Source organism: Chenopodium album, chromosome 20 (assembly GCF_948465745.1).
Source record: "Chenopodium album chromosome 20, dcCheAlbu1.1, whole genome shotgun sequence".
NCBI classification, from domain to species: domain Eukaryota; kingdom Viridiplantae; phylum Streptophyta; class Magnoliopsida; order Caryophyllales; family Amaranthaceae; genus Chenopodium; species Chenopodium album.
This window is the reverse complement of record NC_137853.1, coordinates 7,982,425-8,008,099: the sequence shown is the minus strand read 5'-3', so window position 1 is coordinate 8,008,099 and position 25,675 is coordinate 7,982,425. Positions and strand designations below refer to the sequence as shown.

Here is a 25,675-nt window from a genome sequence, read left to right as displayed (position 1 = left end):
TTTGATAATCCTGGGAATTTTCCTTGTTCGTAGGGAGATCAGGGTTGGACATTGTCCCACTAGAGATTAGAGAAAGTCATCATGCTGTTAAATTGACCAAATACTTTGATTTTTAAGGTAAATTTTTAGCGACACTAGAAGTATAATTTTCTTAACATCAATAGTCGGTCTTCTATATTAAACAACTTGGGCAAGCGTTTTTGTTCAATTCAATAAACATGTCTTGAGATGTACTGATGTACAAAATATATACTTTGGTGATATTGACTTTTTATAACTTCTACAGTTCTACTAGTATTAAAAATATTAATGACCTAAGCTGTGAATCGACAAGCATCAAAGTTCAAGTAATGCATTTATAAAAGAAAAAAAGAAGTAAAATTAAGTGATGGGATTCACAACTTCATTTATTATAAACTAAGTGTGGGAGAAAGATAAAGCGCTTAAGCAAACATTTCTGTTAAAGGGCCCAAAGAAAGGCCCAATGTTACGGAGTACCTGTAAACCAGAGCAATAAACCTGTTCTAGAGATGCAAATTCTTGCTTTATTCATGTAATTGCTACAATTAATTACATCCCATTATTTTCCAAGCTAGTATATTTAGCTTATTTCCTTGGGAATCAAGCATGATGTTTTCTTAAAGCAAAATGAAATTTCTGAATATAATTGAAAATAACCAAAAGCCTTACATCTTCAGCATGGAGACAAAAGGCTTCGACATTGCTAATACACTTGACTGTAAAGTATGAAGGTGGAAGATCTTGGGTTGATGAATTTGGTTGAGAAGCCCATGTTAGCAGATCATCCCCGAAGAAGTCACCTGCTTCGAGACTCCTCGAATTAGCATGGCTGTTGCTATGATGTGTAAGCTGTAATTTACCATTGAAGATGAACACCACTTTGTCAAGTGGATCCCCTTGTAGCACAATGTATGTTCCTTCTGCCCCTGTGAAAGGCCTAAGGTGTCCGCAGATGAAATCAACAAGCTGTTTATCCATCCTCGTGAAAGGAGGTATCTGAAATGCAGACGTGACATGTTACCTTTATTTTTTCAAAAAGACCCTATTCAACTTAAGTGTGACCAATTATTAAGGGAAAGAGGAAGTATTGGTTAAAACGCGATCATATCCAATACCACACAAGTTTCCTAATCAGTATCATGAATTTTAGAATGATTGAGAATCCAAGGGTAGACTGTGAAATGGGAAAACTCACATTGCGAACACGTTCCTGGTACAAGTGGGTTCTAATATCACGTCGTAAGTCCAATGGAAGTGAGTTCAAGATGGCTTCATCGTCTATGCCTTTAGTGCATTGCCATTCTGATTGAACACTCTTCCTAACAAGCCTCTTTAGATCGTGAGGGAGGTGATGGTAATGTGTCCATTCCTCTAGTCTTCTCTGTTTTATCCTCTGCTTCTCTCTTCTTGCCCCTGCAGATTGTACACTGGTCTTCACAGAACAGGAAAAGATAAGTCTGTAAAAGAAGCAATTACAAATTATGCATACAGGATATTGAGAACGAAAGGTAGTACCTGCATGTGGGCAATCAAATCTGCTAACAAGACAAGACCGCTTATCATGATGATACAGCTGAATGATGTCTCCCATTCGTCGAAACTTGTATCGAAAATTTGGCCCAAAGAGCTGCACCCACCATGCTTTAGTTAACTGAAATACATCAATTGTTGTCTTCATGTAAACTAGCGACTGACTGTACAGCACATCAATTCACTTACAATGAAAATTGCATGATTAATCAAATTGTGCTGCAAATTATCAGTGATTATGCAAGTCGATTCAATTGAGACTTGATAGTACTGCGGAATATGGAGAACTGTTTACCTTAAGCTTCTGACTCCCCAGACGAAACAATAGATTGATTTTTGGACGAAGCTCTTTAAACCAATTTCATTTGCAAAAGCATCGGAGAGCATCCCTTGGCCAAGTTCTATGTAATTCTTGATACATTCCTTATGCACTTGACTGCAATCATGCCGGAAAGGCTGGACATCATTCATCTCCTTGTCAAACACGACATACAAGCATAGGTCGAGTTTCACCATGTAATTTAAGTAGTAGATTGCTCCTATATACTGCATTATAAGTGTGATTAAAGAAAAAGAACAGTAAGAAAAAAGTTGATAAAAGTGGTTTACCCTATGAAATTTCCAAAGTGATAACAAAAGACAAAGAAAAATTTTATGTTACTAGCAGTTCATTAGTTAAATTAAGAGCAACAAAAAAAATTCACACTATTTGCTCCTATGCTTTGCTACAAAAATAAATCTAGCTTGCAGGATTAGATCTCACATGTCCAATCAAAATGAAAATGAAAAGGTTGTAGATTGCTCCAGACCAGACATTCTTCACGACAATACCAAGTGCGTCACTGAATTTGGTGTTCAAAGGAACCATAGTTATCATTCGCGGAGCAAACTGCGTTGTCACAATCATTGACAATGTCCTACTTACCTCAGCAGAATTTGACCAAAGAATGATCTGTAACATTAAGAGAGGATGATGTTAACATAGAGTTTGTAGTATTAATGTAGTGGAGTTACACAAATTATATTACAACAATACATGGTATTCAATTCGAAGTATATGTTTGGGAAAAGGTTGTGATCATTTCAAATAAAATGCATATTCATAACCAAGAGCTGAATGAATAGCTTATGTCACACAAAACAGGTTAAGTTATATTCATAAAACCAATTGGCAATAGATCCTTAAAATATTTTACTTAGCTCCAAGAGCTGAATGAGTAGCTTATGGAGACCTCATGGTCTACATTGTGAATTAGACTCTACCAATAGAAATTAAACAGATTTGAAAAGAGGGCCAATCATTTAGTAAGCGATAAAAGGTCTAAAGTGATAAAGGCAATTTATGGAGGGAAAAGATAAATATAAATGGGAAATTAAAGATGAAAAGGCATTACCATAGACATTGATACAAAAATTTGTTACAAATAACATTCTGCATACTAATTAGAGCCTTAAAGGTGTTAGATGTGAAAGCTCTTTCAATCGGAGTGCATTCCATTGATCCATATATATAGCGGTACAATAGCACTAATCCTAATTGTGCATATAATTATATATACATAAAGTACTGTATATGACATAAAAATTTCTGAACAAGTGTGATGCCTATTGGTACTTGTTAAGATGAGTTAGAATTACCTGGGGAAATGGAAGTATTGAGATTAGATTGACAAAGAACCAGGACTTCAAATATTTGATGGCAATCAAACGAGGGTCCTCGATTAATTTCCTACTTTTTGTAAATATTTTGGGAACCGGAGCATGTATAGCTACACGAAATTGCATGATCATATGAAGGAGATGAAATGAATCTAAGAGTGTTCGGAAGATAGAGAAATAGACACCCGCATGATCAAAATCGATGCCTAGAAACTTGGGGCCTTTAGCGTTGGGAATGTATAGATAAAATGGATCAAGGAGGATGCTCATCACCCCGATGATAACCATTAAGCGTTTCCATTTTATCACAATATAATGCTACTTTCTGGGTCAAGAACCTTCATCACTCGCAATAACTAACGTGATCACATTCTTTTTCAGTTTTCGTAGAGGAGAGAAGAGAGACCTTGAGGGATAGGGGGGAAGGATCAGGGGCTTGGCGTACCCTTACGCATAAATCGTGATCTAGGGCCTAGGGGTGTTTTAGGAAAATTAAATAAAACAAATTGTTGAGGAAGAAATTAGGAGAGTTTTGGCACTAGTTTTTAACAGAACTAGTTATTGGGTAGGGTAGATCAAGGTTCTCGTCAAAAAAAAGGGTAGATCAAGGTTAAAGGTTTTAAATGGACAGGGCTTTTGTAGGGTATAGTGGGCCACAATAAACGACCAGCACCGACCTTGACCCAACCGTACAATAAGGCAATAACCCAAGTCTAGTTTTTAGCCGGTCAAGGCTAATGACGTGTTCAGTTCATTTCCTAATTTGATACGATCACATATATATTTCATATGAAAATAAGCACATATACTGCCTCCGTTAATTGTTATGTGCAACTTTGAGGTATTATTTACGAGATACGACGTATAAGATATTCCAAAGTTACACATAACAATTAACAGAGTTAGTATATGAATGACATGATATGTTCTCCCATACTTCGTATTATTTGCATAAATAAGTTAAACAAAACATAGTCTAAATGCTTGTTGAACTCTAAAAGGTATAATCTATAAACTTTAATGTCATTAATATCATCTATATATAAGGTTTTTTTTTCACCTTACATTAGTAATTGTTCTACAATTTTAATATATTGTTTGGCAAAATATAGGTGAAATTAGGCCATATTCTATTCAAATTATTTCCACTTGTTTTGGAAGTGAAGTTTAAAGCTAAGAAGATAAGTTATAACAAAAACAAAAACAAAAAAAAAAAAATTATCATCAAAGTTCAATCAACAACTAAGGGTTCGTTTAGCATCACTGTGGTTTTCTATTTTTTGGTTTTTTGTTTTTTAAAAACATATGATATATATCATACTTGTATAGTGAATCAAAAAATAGTCAAACTTATTAAAATCATGATAATTTTGAAAAATAACAATAGAAAAGTAAAAACACCTTTTTCTTATTTCTTGTTTTTGGTTTTCAAAAAAACTTACTGAAAACAAAAAACAATGCCAAACAATAAACTAGGGTTTTTTCGCAGGTGGGTGGACGTTTTCAGGGAAGGGGGAGCGCTTTTCGGGGAGAGAGGGGCAGCGATTCATGGACCCTGTCGTGGAGTGGTTCTTGCGAGAAGTGGTCGGAGGGAGGCTAATCGGAGTTCCAGCTGGAGGCTTCATCACTGGTGGTCTTTAGTGGTTGTCGCCGGTGGCCTTTAGTGGTTGCTGCCGATGATTTAGGTTTTCTAGGGTTGAGGAGAGAGAGTGAAGGTGATGGCCATGGAAAGGGAATGGAAAAGTCTAGGGGGAGGAGAGGGGGGGGGGTGGGGAATCAATGTGGAGTAAAATTGGGTAAACTCAAAAATAAAAATGGATAAAGGGAATGACAAAATGTGACAAACAAACAACAACAAAGGCCGGGAATGGAGCCTATTCACTCCCTTTCCCTTTGATTATTACCCCCAACTAAACGACCCCTAAATACTTTGATGTATTCCTTGGAAAAAGGTTTTCTCCTCTCCTTGTGAGAGTTTTGATTTTAATTTTATTTGTTTAGGATTTCAAATCCTTGTTTCTAAGGTAATTTTAACGGAGAAGATGATCTGGATTCTAAAGGGTGTAGGGGTTATCTATTATCAATTTTTTAATCTGAATAATTATAACACGAAATTGAAATGTGAAGATCTCTGTTTGGAACGATACAAGGATATCAAAGAACACTACTAGCGTCAAGCTTGAAGTGGTGGAGATGAAACTCTGCTCGAGTTTGCTTAAAATTAACGGTTTTGATTATGAAAGTTGTGTTAGATGGAGAGAGACCTCCCTAACTGTACTTTGTAACTTTGTAAAACTTTTTTAATCTAATCTCGCCCCTGGCTTTGCATAAAAAATAAAAAAAGTTGTGTTAGATATGTGTGTTTATGGATCTTGATAATTATTAAAGATGCCGTATAGGTTTTTTTTTTTTTTTTAATGATGCTCTTTTTCCAGTTAATTTTTTTTTTATAAATAAAAAAAAAAAAAACCTAGATAGATCGAGTGTATAGTAGAGGTAGAATATCAAGGCATCGGGAATCTAGTGTTTGGTTTAGGGCCTGTTCATATTTACTGAACTGAGCTGAACTGATTGGAGCTGAACTGAACTGAACTGAATTGAGCTGAAATGAATATTTTATGTGAGAGGAAAATTAAGAGCTGAACTGAACTGAACTGATTGGAACTGAACTGAACTGAACTAATTGGAGCTGAACTGAACTGAACTGAACTGAAATTAAGTAAATGTGAACAGGCCCTTACTTATACTACGAGAAAGTAATAATTTTGATTGACAACGTTAAACTTTCCTCTTGCCTCTAGTCTCAAATTACTCCAAATCTTGGAAGAATAGAAAATGAAAATTTACAAAGTCCTCACTTTTTTCTTCATTTCCTATAAAATCCCATATCATTTTTTTTTCTTTTTTGACAAACCATATGATATTTCACACAAACATGATATACTATCTCTGTTACAGGTTATGTGCAACGATTTGACATAAAGTAAAGAGGAAAAATGTCTAATCGTTGCACATAACCTGTAACGGAGGTAGTACATAAGTTGCTTCCAAATCTTCCAAAAATGTCAAATCGTTGCACATAACCTGTAACGGAGGTAGTACATAAGTTGCTTCCAAATCTTCCAATCTTTTCTCTCTCAGCCAAATCCCCTCTACCATAAAACATTGCAACCAAGATTCCACATGATTAATGACTCCACCTAGCCCAATCTATTTCAGGCTTGGAGAAGGCAATATCAGTCTTCATTTATTTTGTTTTCTTAGTCATGGAGTTGATGACCCAGACCTCTACCGACCTCATCAAACCGGAAACTCTGCAATCCAAATTTTGAACTTGATCTTTTTGCTCCGTCAAACTTTTTAAAAACCAGTCTTTCAACACCTTTTCCCTTTCCTTTATATTTTTTCCTGCCTCTCTCTTTTGCTTTCCAAACCTTAATTCTCTGGACAAGAAGAGACGTACCTGAGAAGACGGCAATCACAGTAACTGTACCTAATGTCCACCATGAATATGCTTCTGTATGTCGTGCAGACTTCATCATCAGAATAAGAAGTAAAATTCCCCATACTGAATACTTTGATTTACATCTACCCATATTCTTTTTCCAGCGCTTTGTTGCTATATGTTGCGGCTAGATGTAAATACTTTGATTGATTTACATCTACCCATACTGAATGAAGTGTAAATACTTTGATTTACATCTACCCATATTCTTTTTCCTGCGCTATGTTGCTATATGTTGCGGCTAGATGTAAATACTTTGATTTACATCTAATTGTAAAACGATGGGCTCTTTTTTTTCCCTTCCATTTTTACTCATTAAATGAAGTGTTTTTATGTGTTAGTTCGTAACTTCTTTTATCACTAAGTGCAGTACTCTGACAAGTTCTTCCTATTCAATGCTAGGTATATAAGAGCACCCGCATTGGTGGGCTTGCTCATCATTTTCTCTTTTTTACCGTTTTACTCTACATCATTTTCCACCATTATGAGTTATCATTGCAAGTCACTTCTAGTTTTTTCTACAATGGTGAGTAACCCTACAATTCTCTTTTTCTTGCAAAATTGACGTCCTTTTACACAAGTAGAAGGCAAAAAAAAAATTAAAATGTTGAACTTGATGCACATGGTCCTAGGATGTCAGTTACCTGGAAGAGAGAAGTGCCACATGGCGTGAGTTACTCACAAGTCACCATTTACAATAGTGAGCTACCCCAAAGTATGAGAGAGAGTATTGTGGGGAGGTTAGTGAGTTACCCAGGTGCTCTAAGGACAAATGAAACTTCATTCCTAGCCTGACCCAAACATAGATAGATATTTATATACCCCTCATTGCTTGCGAGAGATGGTCTCTAATCGAGTCTAGGCTATCAAAGTAAAATTCTAAATTACCTACCAATTTCTTTAATTTCAGAATCGACCCTTTCATGATCACTAAAAGGATTGAAATTTCTTGATCGACACTTGCATTGACCATTCAAAGGTCAAGGTGTGTGACACTTTCTTACATGGAATGAACAAGAAGTTTGATGTAAGTGCATTATCATTTATCGGTCCTAAATTTATATATATAGGAGAGTCAATTGATTTAAAATTGCATGATTTATAATGATTATACGAAACTTGTATGAGAAAAAAGAGCATACACACTATGTTGGGATTACTGCATACACTGAAAACGAAAAGATGATTAAGTTATACACTTGTACAGTTGTACGCCTTATGAGCTACTCCGCTTAATAAATGCAGTATACTTAAACTGGTCCTAACTCCTAAGTGCTGAGTAACAGTTATGTAGTACAAATAATTCATTGCACAGAACAACTTGGAACTTCAGCTGATTTATACAACCTGAAGGAACAAAACTGCTATAGTTAAGGTTACAGTGACAAGCAGAAAAGCAGAGTTTTTGAGGTTGCGCCTGGTCATCTGGAATATATAGTTGATTACTGGTAATTTTCTCACCTGGACCTGGCATATTGCCATACCGCACCTTCTGAATGTTATGAATAATGATCGCAACCAGAGATATCCCAGCAACTGCTCCTACAGTCCAATATGAGTATGCATCTGTTTCCTGTGTAGATAGCATTAGTAGAGAAAACATTAGGAAGCCCTTCTTTGGAGAAATGCGTTTGTTGCTCATTCTTTTATTTAAAACCAAGTAATTTCGCTACATGTTCTAAGCATTAGCTCCATATTACACAAGGTCCCCCCCCCCCTTCCCCATTATCTTGAAGTCAAAACTATCTTAAAAGAATACGGTGTCATGCTTGCAAGGAAACTTGTTATTCTGTTTCAAATTCAATGTTGGAAGCTATATATGGAAAAATATTATACAGTGCACTTACTTCTAGTAATCCTACAGGGCTACAGTCTACCCAGTAACTCCCTGTAGCTGTCGTGAAGACATTATATATCAACATAACAACTAACAGCGCTCCCACAACAAACTAAGGCAAAAAATGGCAGTTACATACTTTGATTGCCCTCTACTTTAGAGCCACAATACATAATTACAGGCTCATTGTTGCTGATTTTATTTTCTTTAATTTCAATCGTTTGTAGCCAATCTACTTTTGTTGAATGGTGAAAGCAACTACAGCGAGTGCAGATAACCCTGCCAGGCTGCCACTGCCCCTAGATCATGAGTAGAGAAAGCAACATTATTAAACTGTGATTGCTTCTCATTCTCTCTTATTTGCCCAACTCTGAGAGAGGATGCGGTTTCATGCTGTTGTTACTCTCTAGAGTAATAAACATTTTGTGACACTCAAGGTGTACTTATATTGTGTACTAAATGTGTCCTTTGATTAATGAAGAAACACACTTTCAGAAAATGAATGGTAGTACAGTGGCTATATTCTTCTCAGCTTATTTTGCATTTATCTATAGCATTGTCTCCAATTACCTGACAAAGAAATCAACTGCGCATCAGTATGTATGTTTCTGATCTGTTTCCATGAGCTGTCAATTAATTTATAAATCTTCAAATCAAGTCTTACAGTGATTTGGTGTTTCTGGATCTGCTTCTGAAGTCCAACAGCCGCATCATCCATAGTCTTACACCTCAAAGATTTTGTTGTTGATTTGAGCAATACCAGCAGTGATGGACGAAACTGTAACACCACCTTAAGTCCACCAAGTACATGCTTCTGAAATTCGTTCAGACGTGACCATTAGAGCAAGAAATAAGAATCCAAACTTGGATATTTATACTTGGATTTACACATCTCTTGAGTGTAGTTGCTGTATTGTAATCTACAAATCAAATATCTTCTCTAACAAAGTGTTGTTACAGTCTTATTGACATTATTTATAATCATTTTTGCCAATCTGCTTTTACTGTCAAATTTAAGAAAACTAGGTTGAAAGGCATGGTGATTTGTTTGCAAAATCTGACAATGAAAAGATTGGCAGAAACATGCTTCTATACCACCATGTATGTAAACTTACTATTATGATTACTACTAAAAAGCGAGGAAAACACAATGATGAAAAAACCTCAATATGAATGATTTTTATTCCATATGATCCTGAATAACAAATGAATAGACATATTTCTGAATAACAACTACAAAGAATTTTTTTTGACAAAAGAATTGAAGAATAGACATGAAAAAACTGTGCTTCATACAGTCTAGCTAGAAATATGTATGACCTATATAAGAAATCAAATTGAAATCTGTATCAGAAAAAATGGCTAACTGTATCCTGTAGAACTGTGATCCACAAAAAGAATTTTATCTGCATGAAAGAATCAAAGAATTCCTCTACACCTACAAAGAATTCGACTTCCTATACTTCGAGCAAAATCCATCAGCAACCAGAATCAAATTGGCTGGGAAAAACTGGAAGAACACCCTGCAGCAGCATCAACAGAACCCCACAAAGAGACGGTATACAAAGGCTGATCCATCCATCTCAATGTAATGCCTTCATCTCCTTGCTGTTCCACATTGTACCTTTCATTTGAGTACATCTTCAGCAACATCTGGCTTTGAAACACCTCTCTTTCGTCCCTCCTGATACCTCGGAAACCTTCTTGCTCCATCCTCCTTTTCCAATTACCGAACTTCTCATGCCTTTCAATCCTGTCACTCCCTTCACAAGCAACAATGTTCCTAATTTCGCGCCCAAACATCTCCTCAATCTTCACCCTTGCAGGACTATCAAAAGGAAGGCTAGAATCAATTGAATCAAAGATGGCCGAGTAGTATCTTAGTGAATTACAAACCCGCATCTCCAAAGTGGGCTCGTTGTGCTCAGCTTCTTGCTCAGCCATAACCAAAGCTATAGGGTTAGTGCTTCGGATTATACCCATGAAGTCCCTGAATGCACCATTATTAGCATCATATAGGGTCTTGTGAAGCTGTAATATGCAATTCGCCGCCACACTTTCTCCTTCCTTGACATGGAGCATCCATAACCTAACATCCTCCAAACGATCAACAACCGGATGAAACTCAAAAGGCAGATTAAATGCCTCAGCAAAGCTAGCCAACCTTTCTCCTGTCTCGACTAATTCCTGCTTCGACTCCCCTATCCCTGTGATCCTAACATGACTAGGAGGGTTACGCCTCGTGGCTAAGCTTTGAAAAAAGCCAGGCCATTGCAGCCCTTGCTTAACATCAAAGTCTATGATATGCACCTTATCCTTCCCTTCAAAGGCTCTCAGCAGCATCTCATTAGCAGTGAAGTGAATGAACTTCGGAATAGGACTAATCTGATTCAGCAACCTGAATGCAGCTGCACCGGACTCATCATCGAATCGATCAAGCTCCCTAGGGACACTTATGTGGAAAATTCGCGGCCATAACCTTGTCACCCTCAAGGCTAAAGCCTCGGTGAAGTAAGCTGAAAGACGGCTGATAGTAGACCGGTCCCTTGGAGAAGCCTGCTCCCCCAACTTAGCAATAAAATGATTAATTGCAGGAACATTCCTTGATGCAATACCTTCCACACAACTCAAAAGAAAGCTCACAAGCTCGAACCCTTGCTGCTCGGTCTGATCATCGTCGTTGTGAGTCCTAACCGCCCTCGAACCATCACCAGGGTTAGGATTCACAGACCCATTTCCATACTCATGCTCAGAAACATTCTCATTGAGCCTAAGCCCCAAACTATGACTCTCAGAAGAAGAACTTGACCCTGATGTTGTTGTAGTAACAGGTCCATGACTTGGCTCACCTTCAACTTCACCACCATACTCAGTAATCTCAGTAACACCAGAACCAATCCAAGGGTTATGCGACAGTGGCGGCAATGGCGGCGGCGAAACCACATCAGTAGGAGCACCAAAACAAACCCTCCTTTCTTCTTCTCCTGAACAAGAAATTGAAAAAGGCAATTGAGGGTAATTAACCACTCCAAAACCAGGCTGTTGCATCCAAAAACCCTCAGATTCTCCAAAATCAAATCTTCCCTTCTTTCTTCTAGACCCTTCTTCTTCATCTTCATCATCATCTTCTTCAAAAGAGCCTTGATCACTGAACCTCCTCTTCAAGTTCTTCCCTTTTTCAGCCCAAAACTCTGCCTTGATCTCCCTCCTTCCCTCGGGCGAAGGCGGTACCTTGATTGTCTGCTTCAATCCCTTTGTTTCGATCGGCTTCTCGACTGATAACCCTCGAATCGACTGCGGCGGACGAGTGACTGATACTTCTTTTCTTGAAAAATTGCAGGGTAAATCCAATCTCTGTGTGCTCATTGAAGGTAATGGATAATGACAAGCTGATGCTTCACTCCTTAATCTATGCCTTGGTGACAATAATGTTGATGAACACCCAGCCAACATTCTTCTCAACTAAAAACCACCTTTTCCTTCTTCTTCTTCCCTACTTTTTCTTCTTTTCCTCTGTTTTTTTCTTCCTCCTCTGTTTTTCTTTCACACACTCTGTTTTCTGATGTATGCTCTGTTCTAAAATCTCAAAACATGCACACACTATGCACTATTGTAGTATAATAACAGATATGTTTGTTTGTGCGCTATGTGAATTTTGTAGGTGAGTGTGTGCGAATTCTACGAACAAAAACCGGAATCCGATGAGTCGAAAAATCGAGTGAATTGTGATTTGTGAATTGTGATGTGTTTCTCTACAAAGAATTGGGTTATTATGTGATCTATATGAGTACTTTATGTGCAATTAAGAATGAATCAATGAATTTTGGACTAACTACAAATGATGATGTAAATCAAAAGGCTATAACATATGAACAAAAATCAATAATGAATGAATCTAAATCAAAAATCAAAGAAAGAAATAAATCATCGGATTCCAATAATATTATGAATGAAAAAAGCTCATTTGAAAAGTCTTAGAATTGCGAATTGAATTGAATAAAATACAAGAGAAGTAAAGAAACATACTTGATCATCAAAATTGAGGCAGAATTTCTGAACAACAGAGGAAGAACAACAACAACCACCCAATTCAGCGAATTCCATAGCAATCAGCAAGAAATCGAAAAACCCCACCAAAATTCACTTAAGAAACAACATTCCCCAACCTAAGATGAACAAAAACACAACCTTAATTAACCCAAAAAAACCATAAAACTTAAGCAAACTCTGTTTTTATATAATGAAATGAAACAATAAAAAAAAAAGTAAAGATACCAACTTTATCAATGTTTCTCTCACTACTTCCATAGCTGTCCCTATCAAAGCTACTTTGTTGACCGGAAATTGGGGTGCTTTTTAAGTACTGAGAACTGGAAAATGATGGGAAATAGTGAGAATTTGGAGTGTTATTGAACGTTGGATGGAAATTGGACGGTTGAGGTTGAGATTGAGTTAAAAGATGGAATGTTACCGTTGGAGAGATGTCGGTGAAATATGACCGTTGAAGAGAGAGAGGGAAGAAGAAGAGTTGAGGAGTTGGTTCGACTTTTATGGGAGTTTGTTGATGATATAAATATCCACGTGGATTGCACGTGCTTGTCTCACTATGATTACCCGCCCGTGTAGTTTATGACCGTTGTATTTTCCTTTGTTTTTCTTTCTGTTCTAGGAAATTGTTTTTTTATTTTTTTGGAGGTATTAGTGTTATTATTGTAGGGGGGTTTTTCTTTTTTAAGAAGTATTTTGGTGGTTAGTGAGCATTAAGCAAGAGGGATAATATTATTGGATTCTTAGTTGGATCAATATATATATATTATTGGCTTAATAAGAAAAAATAAATGTGTTATTTTGTTATTTTGTTACTTTATAAGAATTAACATTATAACCAACTAAAAGCTAAATTAAGCAAAATTAAGTTGAAATGAAATACGGATTAACCTCTATCCAATTCTATTAATTTATTTATCACAAACTTTTAAAAAAATCGGGTGTACAATAATTATTATACATCCATTATAAAAATAGACTAAAGTGATCAAAAGTTACCCCTGAAATGAATAAAAGTTACCCTAATATGCATAAAAGTAATCCAATACAAATAAAAATTATTAGTAAAAAATCACATTTTAAATGGCTAAAAATCAATTATTAGTGATTGAATGTAATTAAATTACTATTATAAAACTTTTCTTGTTGTCTATTTATATAAAAATTGTATTATGTTTAAAGTTACCCAAAAAAACACAAAAAGTTACCCTAAAATTAGGTAAAAGTTACCCTTATACTGCTCGATGTACAGTAATATTAGCGTAAACCGGGTGTATACAAAAGTTTTTGTTTATTTATTTAGTACTTTGCATTGGGTGCAAATATATTAGGAAAGACCATAGCATATTTTTTCAGTATTCATACTTTTTCACCTATTATAACAGTTTATAGAATGTTTTTAAAAAATTGAGTCGATTTATGTACTAAAATATCCCTATTCTAAACATAAGGGTTGAGAACTTCTTAATCTATGAACTCATTCTTGATATAGAGGAACATCTGAGGCATGTCAAAACATTGCTTCATCCCAATAAGAATCTACCAAGTGCCTTGAGATGCGTCAATATTCAATACATAACTTAACAGGCTGAAATCAACTTTGCTTAAATTTGGATATCATTTGAGTATTTGACACATTCATAGGCATAAGATACCAAATCAATTCCCAAAGCTACAACCCCAAGTAGCCTTACATTGTAGTTTTAACTCATTAAGTGGCACACAAAGATCTATATTTACCTTTCAAACATTCCAAGAATCTGATTGTAATCCTAAGCTTTCACTGGCAGCAACATCCTACCAATATAATCAACCAATTACTCGTATACTTTAGATTTTGTTGATACAAAGAGACTTCTTTGTTTTTTCAAAAAAAATATAAAAATAGAGACTTCTTTGTTAGTACCCAAAACACATTCATTTATACCAATAGGAGGCTTTTTTGGTACTAATACATTTTTTTTTTTTTTGACAAAGGATACAAAAAGATTACATACTAATTACTAAAGCAAATAAAATTAACCGCCGCTTCCCCCGCAATTTGATGAGCTCGATGAACACGCTGACAATCCGTCTTGTATATACAACAATACTAAAAGGTTGAGCCAAGTTGTTGAATTTTGCGGATGAGCCAAAGGTAAGCCACGTTACCTCGCCCATCCCCCCGAAGAAGGTTAGCAAGATTATATGAATCAGTAAAAACCGTGATAGAATGAAAACGTCAATCGAAAGCCCATTGTAGCCCGTACAAGCAAGCCAAAGCCTCCGCATGTAAAGGTGAAGTACAAACCCCGAAGTTACTTCCTCCAGTGATTCGATCATCCACCCAGTCATCATTATCCAAGCACCAACCTATCCCAGCATGTTGAGAGTCTTGGAACCAAGCGCCATCAATTTGTAGTGAAACTAACGAACCCCCATAGATAGTCCGACCAAGCTGAGCTATATAAAACCCAAGCGGAATAGAGGCTCCTGCGTCTTCATGTAACAAAATTTTAAAGGAATTTTGTAACAAGATAGTTATATCCTGTAAATTGTAAAAAATTAATTTACAAAATGAGTTCAACACATTTAAAATTATAAAATTAAGTTTTTTTTTAATATATAAATTAAGTAGTTGTAAAAAAAAATAATAATAAAATAAAATAAAATTAATGATAAATAAACCCATATAAAAAGATGCTCGTATGGAATAACCAAAAAAGTTAACCAACAGACAATATTGAAATTGATTTAAGTTGGCCGATGTACCACACATTAGGCTTTTTCCAGCCCTAAAAAGAATTGATTCGATTTAATTTGGCCATAGACTAGAATAAATCTAAATGAATTTGACCTCTGTTTAGAGAAGTTCCACTTTCACTACACTTTATAAAACGAATTACTATAATGAAATTCCATATTGGGATACTTTGTACGAGTAACAATTTGTGAAGACCTCAAAAACCAAATCAATAATTTCATAAAACCAAGCAAATAAAAGCACACAACCAATTGCCCATGAACATGATTTTCCATTTCTAACTCCTTTAAACACATGGGAGTTACTTGTACTAGAAAAGATAGTTATCAGCCCAAACATATAAACTTCCATGTGCATGTAAATTATATATATAATTCTAATAATTACTGAATGGGATTGGACATTTTAATTTCTACAAATTTGGAGTGTTTCAAATTAACTCCAGAAACAAAGCTTCTTGTTTGCTTGTGAGGCCAAGCTCGTTTAAGCTCACGTTGCACTCTCCGCTGCTGAATGCTTGGCGAGGGTAAGGCCTTACCTGTACAATGCCACATAGCAAATTTGATATGAGACAAATTAAAAGATGACGATTTATATGGTGTGCAGTAAAGCAAGCTCTTAAAGAAGTCAATACACAAGTTCAACATTTAAGAAGGTATCCTGATTAGTGTCACCAGAAAAACCATGTTGATTAAAAGAGATGCATAAATGGAGTTTTCAGCCTTCAAATAATTGGTTGAACTTCAATCCAAACAAGTATATACACAAAGTATCTGTTGTGTAACTGCTAAAAAAATTGTATACTTTCATCTAAGTGGTTGAGAAATTGAAACTTACCAATCGATAAGTGCCAGGTTTGACTGTTTTCCCAATATCAATGAAGTCAAAAAGTGACTGCAGGATCAATGATCAGTTAGCTATCAACTAGAGTATCAGTGACAATCATATCTAAACAGAAGCAACTATTTACAAGAATATACCTGCAATTTATCAGACTTGAGAAACCGGCGGCCACGTCGACTGCCATCAGGCATTCTAATAAGAAGAGTTACAGCATTCTCATTATTCGATGATGGTTCCTCAGGAAGGGAAGCTTCTTTTGCAGCCAATTGCCTCTCAAGCTCCTGGCAGAGAAAAACTTCTTAAGAATTGGAAAATTATGATATAGGCAAGTATAGCTAAGAAATGAACCATAGATAATTCGCAATATGCTAACCTTCAACATAAATCAATACCGTCACCCAATTTTCACCATCATCAAGAATTGTTAAAAAAAAGCTCATGGATGAAAAGAAAAGAAAAGGGAAAAAAAAAAAAAAAAAACAAAATAAAAAGCACAAACAACTACTACCAATTTACAATCAAAAGAAAAGGCAAATCGATGACATTACAAACTCCCAATTACCCACTTTCTATTTTGAGGTACATTTTTTGCACTCCCAATCACCATCTCAATCTCCTTTTACCCTAGAATAATTACATTTGTCCACTCAATCCTCAATCTCTCCTAGAAAGTAGAGTCCACTGTAATGGGTACATCATATATTACATAGAGACATATACGTAGTAGTATAAATTGAAAATGAATTAAGGAAGCTAAAGTTTAGAAAAGAATAAAAAAGAGAAAGCCAAAATAACACTCAAAGCGTACAAGTTCGATAAAATGAAATTCATGGAGTTTTACACACACAATAGCAACCAATGAAAAGCTTTAGCCAGTTAGATCGGGTAGCGTGATAAATTTTTGGCTAACAATGGACAATAGGAATTAATTTGAGTGAAGTTAGTTTCACAATGGCCATTATTTATTTAATACAAACTCAACAGCAATGAAACATGAGAACTAACAAATTCCTAGTATATATCCTGTTGATGTCAACCTAAACCTGACATGCATCAATAGGTTGCTTGTGAAAAAAATACAAGGTTCCAAAACATCCTTCTTCCAAAAAATTAAAAAATAAATAAATAAACAAGACCAATCATGATATGAGGATTACCTGGTCAAGATAAAAGCAACTCATATACGGAGTACATAGGTACTCTTAAGTCAGTGTGCCGTAAATTTTGACCTTTCATTTTTAAAACTCACAAAGTCACAATTACAGCTCCCAAAATTGATCAGGATAGAAGATCATTTACAAACTAATGCAAGGTTGTGTCATTCGAAAATTCATTATTTTTTACTTGTGTCTTGACCTGATCCGCTAACCCCAACAGCAAAGACAAGTATCTCACACAAAGTTGATTATTAGCGACTAAGTAAAATGAGCTATGTAGAGAAAAGCTAAGAAGAGCTCAGTATCAAACCACCATTTACCATAAAGTAGGGACATATGGGCCAAAAAGATCAGACTACAAAACAGAAGCTGTGCAACAAATAAAACCATGCATTGGGAGAGTAACGCCCGTTGCTTAAGACACACAAGAAGTTGTAACAATACCTGTTCCTCCTCAAATTTTCTACGCGATTCTTCTTCCTTTAGCCTCTGCTCTTCCAATGCAGCTTCCCTAGCTGCCTTTTCTTCCTCTACAGCCTTAATTTCCCTTTCCCTATCAGCTTCCAATGCAGCAAGGTACTCATCATCCTGCATGGATCGAATTGAAAAATATATATTTAGTAAAAATAAAAGAAAGAAAAAAAAAACACTTAATTTGAAAACTCCTCATACTTGCTGTTCCCGAATTGCACGCTGGGCAACAAGGCCAGGTGAAGGAGGACGAGGCATTCTCCATGATGTGTCAAAGCCAGGGTGCATCAGGTGATTTGGAGCATAAGGTGCACGAAATCCACCCTCAGGGATTCCACCAAACATAGCAGCCTCCAACATAACCGCTTCATCATGCTCTACAGAGGAGATACCTCCCCACTACAAGAACAAATTAATGATTAAAATACAGCCATTTTTAACCTCCACTCTCAGTTCTTTTTGCTGCTTTCATAATTTTACAAAAAATAATAAGCCACTTAGATATCTACTATTTCCATTTTTTCAAGAAACATTGCATTTATTAACAAGCAAAACAACCATACTGAACTGTGTTAAGGGATATTATTACCTCATCTGAAGGAAAAGCAGTTCCATTGGGATGAGTCTCACTAGCAACATTTGGTTGTGGAGGATCCAGACCAGGACTAACATCTGATTCAGCAACTTCCCCTTGGGTCGTTGAAGTGGATGACCTACGCCTTGACCTATTCCGAACCAGCGGTTGCTCATCCATATCATCGGCTTCATCTTGGATGGATGAGCTCCCTGCTTCTTTCTTATGGTGAACTGAAGAAGGCTTGTCAGAAGAACTAACATCTTGCCTTTGAGGTTGATAAGAAAATGGACAAAAATAGGGTTAAATATTGTGAAGAACAAATTGCATAGATAATTATTGTTTTCTTGCAAGCATGGAGAGGGGTAAATGATATGAGGTGCAGACACTCATAGGTAACACAGCTCTAAAGAATGCTGAAGAGATATGCTTAAAAAAGAAAGCCAAAATGTTAACAATAAAAAGAGGTACAATATACTTAGTCAAAGACAGTATAAAGATGATCCCGGCTCCATTGCATCTGGTTCAGAAGGTTCATGTTTTTCTGCTTCTAAGTCTGCAAGAAGGGGCTCCCAATCCAAAACCCACTCCACCTAGGGTGAAAGAAGTGCAATGGGAAAGAATAGGAAAGAAAGTAGAAAGAAACCCAGTACAATTAGCCCTGGTTACAGGGTGGGTTGGGGCAGGTGCGGATATTAGCAGGGTGTGTCGCTGGCAGGTCAATGAAGAGTTTAAGTGGGTTGGGTCATGGCCATGAGGGTTAGGGCTGGGTCAGGGCCTGGTGTAAAAGTAAAGTGGGTCAAAACGGGCTAAAATTGAAAAACAGCCAATTTACATTCTAAAACATTCTCTTTACTCATTCAACCCTTTATGTGAGAGATCCAATCTGTTCTACTGTGTTTATCATTCTCTTCACTCCCTCATTACCAGTAATTGTTTTGATTTTTTTTTTTAAAAAAAATCGCATTATATTGGACAGCATTGTTCTTGCATTATGTGTTTTGTCACTTTTTCATTGTAAATCTCCCATTAAAAACCAGAAAATTACTAGTCAAAATCACTAAATTGAATAACAAAAGAGTACATGGGTGATTTGAAATTTTAATCCAACCCAACGGAGGAAAGAGAAATACAAAAATACAAAAATTACATTATAATTTTCACCAATAACCATATTCAAATATTCAAACCCTAACTTTTTCTCTCAAAACTAGTTTTTGGCCAGGCAATGCCCCGGATCATTATATAATTTCGGCGTAACCGAGGTGCTCAGATTTATTCGTCGGCACGTTCCTTAAGGTTAACACACCACTTCCCCACAAAGACACTTTTCGGTGGAAGGTTTGAGTCAAGTAACTTATGCCCATTAGAGAATGTGTTTAGATTACTGTGCTCTATGTTACATTGACACGGGTACGGGTATCCGATATTGGTACGTATCCGAGTGTCGGATACGCCATTCTCAAAAATTTAGGACACGGGGACACCGTCTTAACATTGGACTCGGGTACGGATACGGCAATAATTTTGTCCATAATATATCAAAAATTATATAGGTGGTTTTTATTGATAGATTTTTATATCTAGGTGAGTGGATTGCTAAAAAAAAGTAAACAAAATAAAAAGCCCAAGTTGTTTATTTAAAAAAAGCCCAAGTTGTTGATAGAGAAACATAGGTTTAAGGCCTTTTAAGCTTTTTACCAATTAAAACAAAACCCTAGCCGCCACCCTTAAGCACATATATTAAAAAAAAAATGTTACTGCTAGGTAAATCAGGAGAGAGGAGGGAGAAAAAAAGTCAAAAACTTCAGAAATTAAATAAGTAAATACACGTGAAAGAAGAAAGAGAGAGAAAACTGCATTGAGAAAACTCGTAATCGTGTTCATCTTCGAAATTGTTTGAGAACCGTCTTCATCTTCTTCAAAGCTTCAACTCCTTCAATGGCCGTCGTACCCGAGAACAAAATGGAGTATCCGGAACGGATTTCATACCCGGATCGGTGTCGCGTCGTATCGACCCGGGTATGCCGGCCAAAATGCCGTGTCCAGGTAACATAGACTGTGCTTGATGTATTTTTCAAGTGTAAAAATCAGATTAAAGGCTTTTTCTATTTATAAACATGAAAGAATATATGTTAAGAAACGCAAGCATCAAGGGAGGTGAATAATCACCTTAAACATTAAAGATCTTATGGCTTTGTTTGGTTCAATATTAGTAAAGGAAAAGAAGAGAAGGGAAGGGAAGGGAAAAGAAAAGAAAAGAAGGGAAAGGAAGGTGTTTTTATTTTCCAACATTTGATTTATGAAAGGAAATGAATGGAAGGGAAAGAAAATTAATAAAGGATATCTTTTATTTTTCTCTTTCTAGTCGAATTACTCCAATTCTGAAAGGAAAGGAAAACTAAAAATTTGTAAAGGAACTTTCCTCCCACTTCCCTTCCCTTCCCTTCCTTTCCTTTGAATTCTCCTGTTATTAATTCAACCAAACATGGGAACATGATTTAAACTCTTTCCTTTCTTTTTTTTTCCATCCAAATCCCTTCAACCAAAAAAGGCCTAAATCTTCTTTTTTTTTTTTTTTTTTTTTTTTTTTTTTAAAAAAAATAAAAATAAAAAAATTTTGGGGGTTTAAGTGGTGACCCTATAACATCACTATAAACTAGTGACCCTATAAAAGCCTTGCACATTAAAGATGTAAAGGGTCAAAACCCTTTAATTTTTAGCCATGCTCTTCTATCAATGAACAGCCCCGTCCTGCCACCCAATAACCAGGCTTAATACATATACCCATTGAATTCACCTTAATTTCCAACAAATAGTAGAAGGTGTAGCACATAGAATGATAAAAGTACCACTAAAGCATAATCTAGGCTACTATCAAGTTGACCTGTTTCCAACAAGATTTAGATCAAGTTCAGATTATTCAGATCAGGAATTCTTTATCCAGACGTGCTTATCAATCAGTAACCAAGAAAAACATAACTTATTGCACCTGCTAATATATACCTTCTATTTGATTCTTCTATTTTCCCTAGCTCTTCCACCTCAAGAGGCTCATTAGCAGTTGAACCAGAAGCTCCAGCCTTGAGACTCGACTCTCTTTGAAGAACTTCTTGTTCTGCTGTCTAAATTGACATTAACAAGGCAGTATCACCAAATGTCAGGAGCTATAAATAAATTTACAAAAGAAAATCAGTCAAACATCGTAGACCATTAACCTAACCTTCAAAGATAAGGATACGGCGTGTTCAAGTTCGGCATCATCTCGTTGAGGAGGCACTTGCTGCAGGCCAACATCATCCAACCCCTATAACATAGAAGAAGGAATTGTTACCCAAAAAAAAAAAACTAAAGACTGGTAAACAACATAAATTAATAGAAATTCCAAAGTTATAGAGGAAAACAGGGCCAACTTGAGTGGTTTGAAGTTCAGCATCTCTCTTGGAAGCCTCGATGGCAGCTCGAATCATTTCTTCTTCAATGTCATTCGTCGCATAATCTCGTGAATCATCAAATTGAGGTGCACTAGGTCTTGAGCTATTCCAAACACCTCCTAAATTCCCAGGGATTATATCATCATCTTCATCCTCAACAATGACAGTTCCATGTGTTTGAGGTCCCTCTGCATCAATAGAGTCTGTGACATCCTCTATCCTTGGACCATGACCAGAAGGAGCAGCTAAATTTTCACCCCCATCCTTGACTTCTATGGGAATTTCTCTAACTTCCCTTGGCTGAGAGACAAATGGGGCACGTCCCATGATCTCAGAACTGGTATCGAAAAGGTTTCTAGTTTCAAATAGGCTCCTCCCAAAGGCTGGATCAAGTATGGAAAAGGGATTGGTTCCTCTGGCAGCAGATAATAGTGACGCAGGACCACGAGGCTCTGTTACTGGGGGATCATCTATATCCATGAGATCATTTGGTGTCGTAGTACCAGTAATAGGGGCATCCTGCATGCTAGATTTTTGAAGAGCAAGTTACAATTACATATACATTTATTTGGTCGAAAAAAGAAGCCAGAGGTACGACAAGAACTATATTTGAATATAACAAGAAGCTCTACAAGTGAGGTAGCCCAGTAGTAAATGCTAAAGATGGTCATGGAAAGCACAGTAATGTAGCAAGAACTTACACATTTCTATCCCCCTCACTAAAATGTGCATTAACAGCTTCATTGAGATTGCCACCGAACTCCTACACATATACAAAAATGTATTACAAAAAACACCATACAGAGTAGAAAAGAACATAGCTGCACAAACATTTACAAGTACGTGTAATTCTTCTTATCTCCAAAAAATATGGTACATGTACAACAGCAACTACATATCAAAAATTTGAAGCTAGCTTTCAAGCACAGAATACATAGAACAGAGCAGCTCAAGCCTTAACATAGACAGAATTGTGAATAACAGGTATACAGATGGTTTGATAACAACCTTTAAAAAACATTATAGAGAGTAACTTCCTCAGTATATCTTAATGATTCTCTCCACACTATTGTGATGTCGTCTATAATATCTAATATATACACCATTTGTCAAAAAAAAAAAAAAAAAAATCTCACTCAAGACCATGTATACCCCTTTCTATCGGCATACACATGACCATTTGTGCATTTATGGAGCACCATTCGAACCTAGCATAACTCACTCAAAACATATTTAGCACAAATCTTCAATCGATCCAGTCACACCTAATCCTCCGGCTGATCCTCTATTGAGCCAAGTACATTATCACACACATGATCACAACTAATAAACCAAGCCAAAATCCTCAAGAAATGAACTGGCTCAAGGCCAAGGACTGAGAGCCTAAGCTGAATTGCATCTCATCTTCTAATGTTTCATTGGAACTATTTGGTTAATTAAGCAATTGATTGAACTTATTCTTCAAAAACTACATCAAACTCGAGAAAAATTGAAAAACAACAGTAGAGCATCTTTCTACCACTCTTCACAGGTAATAAAGTATGCCATAGGTGGAGAATAGCAACATGCCACTAATAGGACTGTACTTCTCAGTTACTCTTAAACACTCTTTGATTCCAGCAACCACCATACAGCAGTCAGCACAGAGCACAAACAGACAAATAATCCATGAAACCGCGCAAAAGATGTGCTTGTATTAGCTTAATAACAAATACATAGAAGCACAATTTCAATCCACAAGGCGCATATTAATCAGTATAATGGCAATCATAAGTGAACTAACTAAACTACACACATCAAAACACACGGAAAGGTAGAATTGCCAAGACCCTTATAGAAACTGCCAATGGATTTTATTCAACTCCACTTGATCAATAGTACTAAACACACATTATCATCAATCAGTCAATCAGTCAAGTCAATTGCAGAAAATCATCAATGCCCATCCAAATTCAGCTCATGTCCATGACAATGAATCTAGTACAATACAAATAATTCCCATCAAACTAACTACAATAACTGATTAGAATAAATCCATACAAAAACTACCCAAAATTCCATCAAAAAGAAGCAAAACAAGAAAATAAAGCAAACCCTAATCAACCCAACTCTGAAATCGTACAAAAATCAAAACCCAAATTCGAGTATACAAGTTTAATCAATACCTGAAGCCTTTGCGTAGCAACAGCCTCAGGTGCGCCGGTGATGCTCATAAAAGTATCAATTGCTTCCCGATTAACAGTCGCCATTGTAGTAGAGTTTGAATAAACAATTTCAATGGAGATGAGAGAGAGGAAGATTCTTCAAAAGGGTACAATTTAAAGGGGATTTTGAATGATAATTTGGTAAGAAAAAGAAAAAAAGAGAGAATTTTCCAAATATTTGGGGGTTCTTTATATATTGGGGGATTACAGTTAGCGGTGGAGAAGAAGGTGAAAATGAAGGGGAATTGATTTTGGGTTTTGTTTGACACAAGAAATCTCTCAATTGTTCTACACTTGGAAGTTGGAATAAGATTAAAGAATGCCTTGCAAAACAAGTAGACTAGAGTAGTAAAACATGACAAGCAAAGGACCCTAGGGAAAAAAACAGCTCACCTTTGTTGCTTTTTTGGTCATGTAAAAACTTACTTCAAACAATTCGCAAGCTCGCAAACAATTCAAAATTACAAAGTCGATTTGAATATATTTTTAGAGCGAGTATAAGTTTGACGCGTAAAGCTCGCAAACTTTTCAAAATTACAAAGTCGATTTGAAAATATTTGTAGAGCGAGGATAGGCTTGACGCGTAAAACTCAAAGAAAAAATTTATTCTTTTGATGAAACTTAATTACAAAGTATTTTATTCTACTATGTACATATTATAACATTTGACTTATAATTATACTTGTAGTAAATGTGTGTACAAGAATGATAAGAAATAAAAGGAACATTTTAATCTTGTTAAGACATTATAATCTTGTTAAGCTACTTACATATGCCTATGATTTATCATTTGCAGTACGGTTTAAGTAGTTAGCGGCTAAGGCAAATGTAGAGAACCTACGTTAGATTACAACTTGTCACGGGATGAGCGCAAGCTACTCGTGCGGCGTCAGATTCCCGAGACTTGATCCAGACCAACCTTCCCCATATGCGCAACAAGTTAATAAATAGATAAAAACATGTAATGACACTAGCCTGCACCACAAACACATTTACACATGCATCAGTAAAGGCACATTGGCATATGGAAGTTGCCTTAGATCATATGGAACTTGTTGTGCCGGTCATCAAGAAAATTGTCATCGTGTGACAAGTTACTCTCGATTCAGTCTTAGTTATAGTTAGTTATGTACGCTTTGTGGAAGACTATTTTACCTAAGCAAAGTGAGTCTTTCAATTCTGCTTAGTCTTCTTGTATGCTTGGCTGGATCAAGGTGAATGTCGGTGCTCACATTCATATTGTGATGCATTTTTATTAAAGGTAAGATGAAGGACCCTATTGAACCGGCACCTCTCACAGGTTAAGCCAATCTAGTTCCGCAGGTCAACACTTTAGAATAGAGAGGAGAGGTAAGGGAATCCCTCTACTCCCAAGCAAATTTAGTTGGTGGGACTCAAACTTGTGACCTCAAAATCGCAGGGTGAGTTCCCCACTAACTCCACCAAGCTTTGCTTGGTCTTATAGTGTGATGCAATTGTTGTAATTGGTGTAGTGAACAAAAAGAATGTTGGCACTTCACAAATATTTACCCTATATGATGATATTATTAGATTAGGCTTATCCTACTCCTCATCTTCATGTTTTCATGTTAAAAGAGCAATGAAAGTAGCTCGACTCATTGCAAGATGAGAAACTAATGTAAATTTAGT

The 25,675-nt window shown here is 36.2% G+C and overlaps 1 protein-coding gene and 2 pseudogenes across 2 annotated transcripts; all 3 read right to left on the bottom strand.

Moving 5' to 3' along the window:
• Positions 1 to 621: 621 nt before the first annotated feature.
• Positions 622 to 6,806, bottom strand: LOC145596736 (cyclic nucleotide-gated ion channel 18-like; annotated as a pseudogene).
• A 2,935-nt stretch (positions 6,807 to 9,741) lies between these two features.
• LOC145598025 (scarecrow-like protein 28 pseudogene) lies at positions 9,742 to 13,004 on the bottom strand (annotated as a pseudogene). Its single transcript, XR_014103471.1, has 2 exons — positions 12,832 to 13,004; positions 9,742 to 12,718 (listed from the first exon to the last, which is right to left on the bottom strand). The product of XR_014103471.1 is annotated as a scarecrow-like protein 28 pseudogene (transcript).
• Positions 13,005 to 15,480: 2,476 nt separating this feature from the next.
• Positions 15,481 to 24,327, bottom strand: LOC145598052 (plant UBX domain-containing protein 8-like). Its single transcript, XM_081654341.1, has 11 exons — positions 23,987 to 24,327; positions 22,523 to 22,584; positions 21,801 to 22,347; positions 21,611 to 21,694; positions 21,394 to 21,512; positions 18,403 to 18,655; positions 18,015 to 18,212; positions 17,787 to 17,930; positions 16,323 to 16,466; positions 16,180 to 16,236; positions 15,481 to 15,880 (listed from the first exon to the last, which is right to left on the bottom strand). The coding sequence occupies exons 1-11, from the start codon at positions 24,068 to 24,070 to the stop codon at positions 15,773 to 15,775; spliced, it is 1,800 nt and encodes a 599-aa protein (XP_081510467.1). The 5' UTR covers positions 24,071 to 24,327; the 3' UTR covers positions 15,481 to 15,772.
• Positions 24,328 to 25,675: the final 1,348 nt, after the last annotated feature.

Excerpts from the sequence above, each read along its gene's own strand:
- LOC145598052 (XM_081654341.1), bottom strand. The coding sequence starts at position 24,070 with ATGGCGACTGTTAATCGGGAAGCAATTGATACTTTTATGAGCATCACC. Across the intron at positions 22,348-22,522 it reads AGTGAGGGGGATAGAAATGT|CATGCAGGATGCCCCTATTA; the intron begins GTAAGTTCTTGC and ends TCAAAAATCTAG. Across the intron at positions 21,513-21,610 it reads CCGTATCCTTATCTTTGAAG|ACAGCAGAACAAGAAGTTCT; the intron begins GTTAGGTTAATG and ends ATGTCAATTTAG.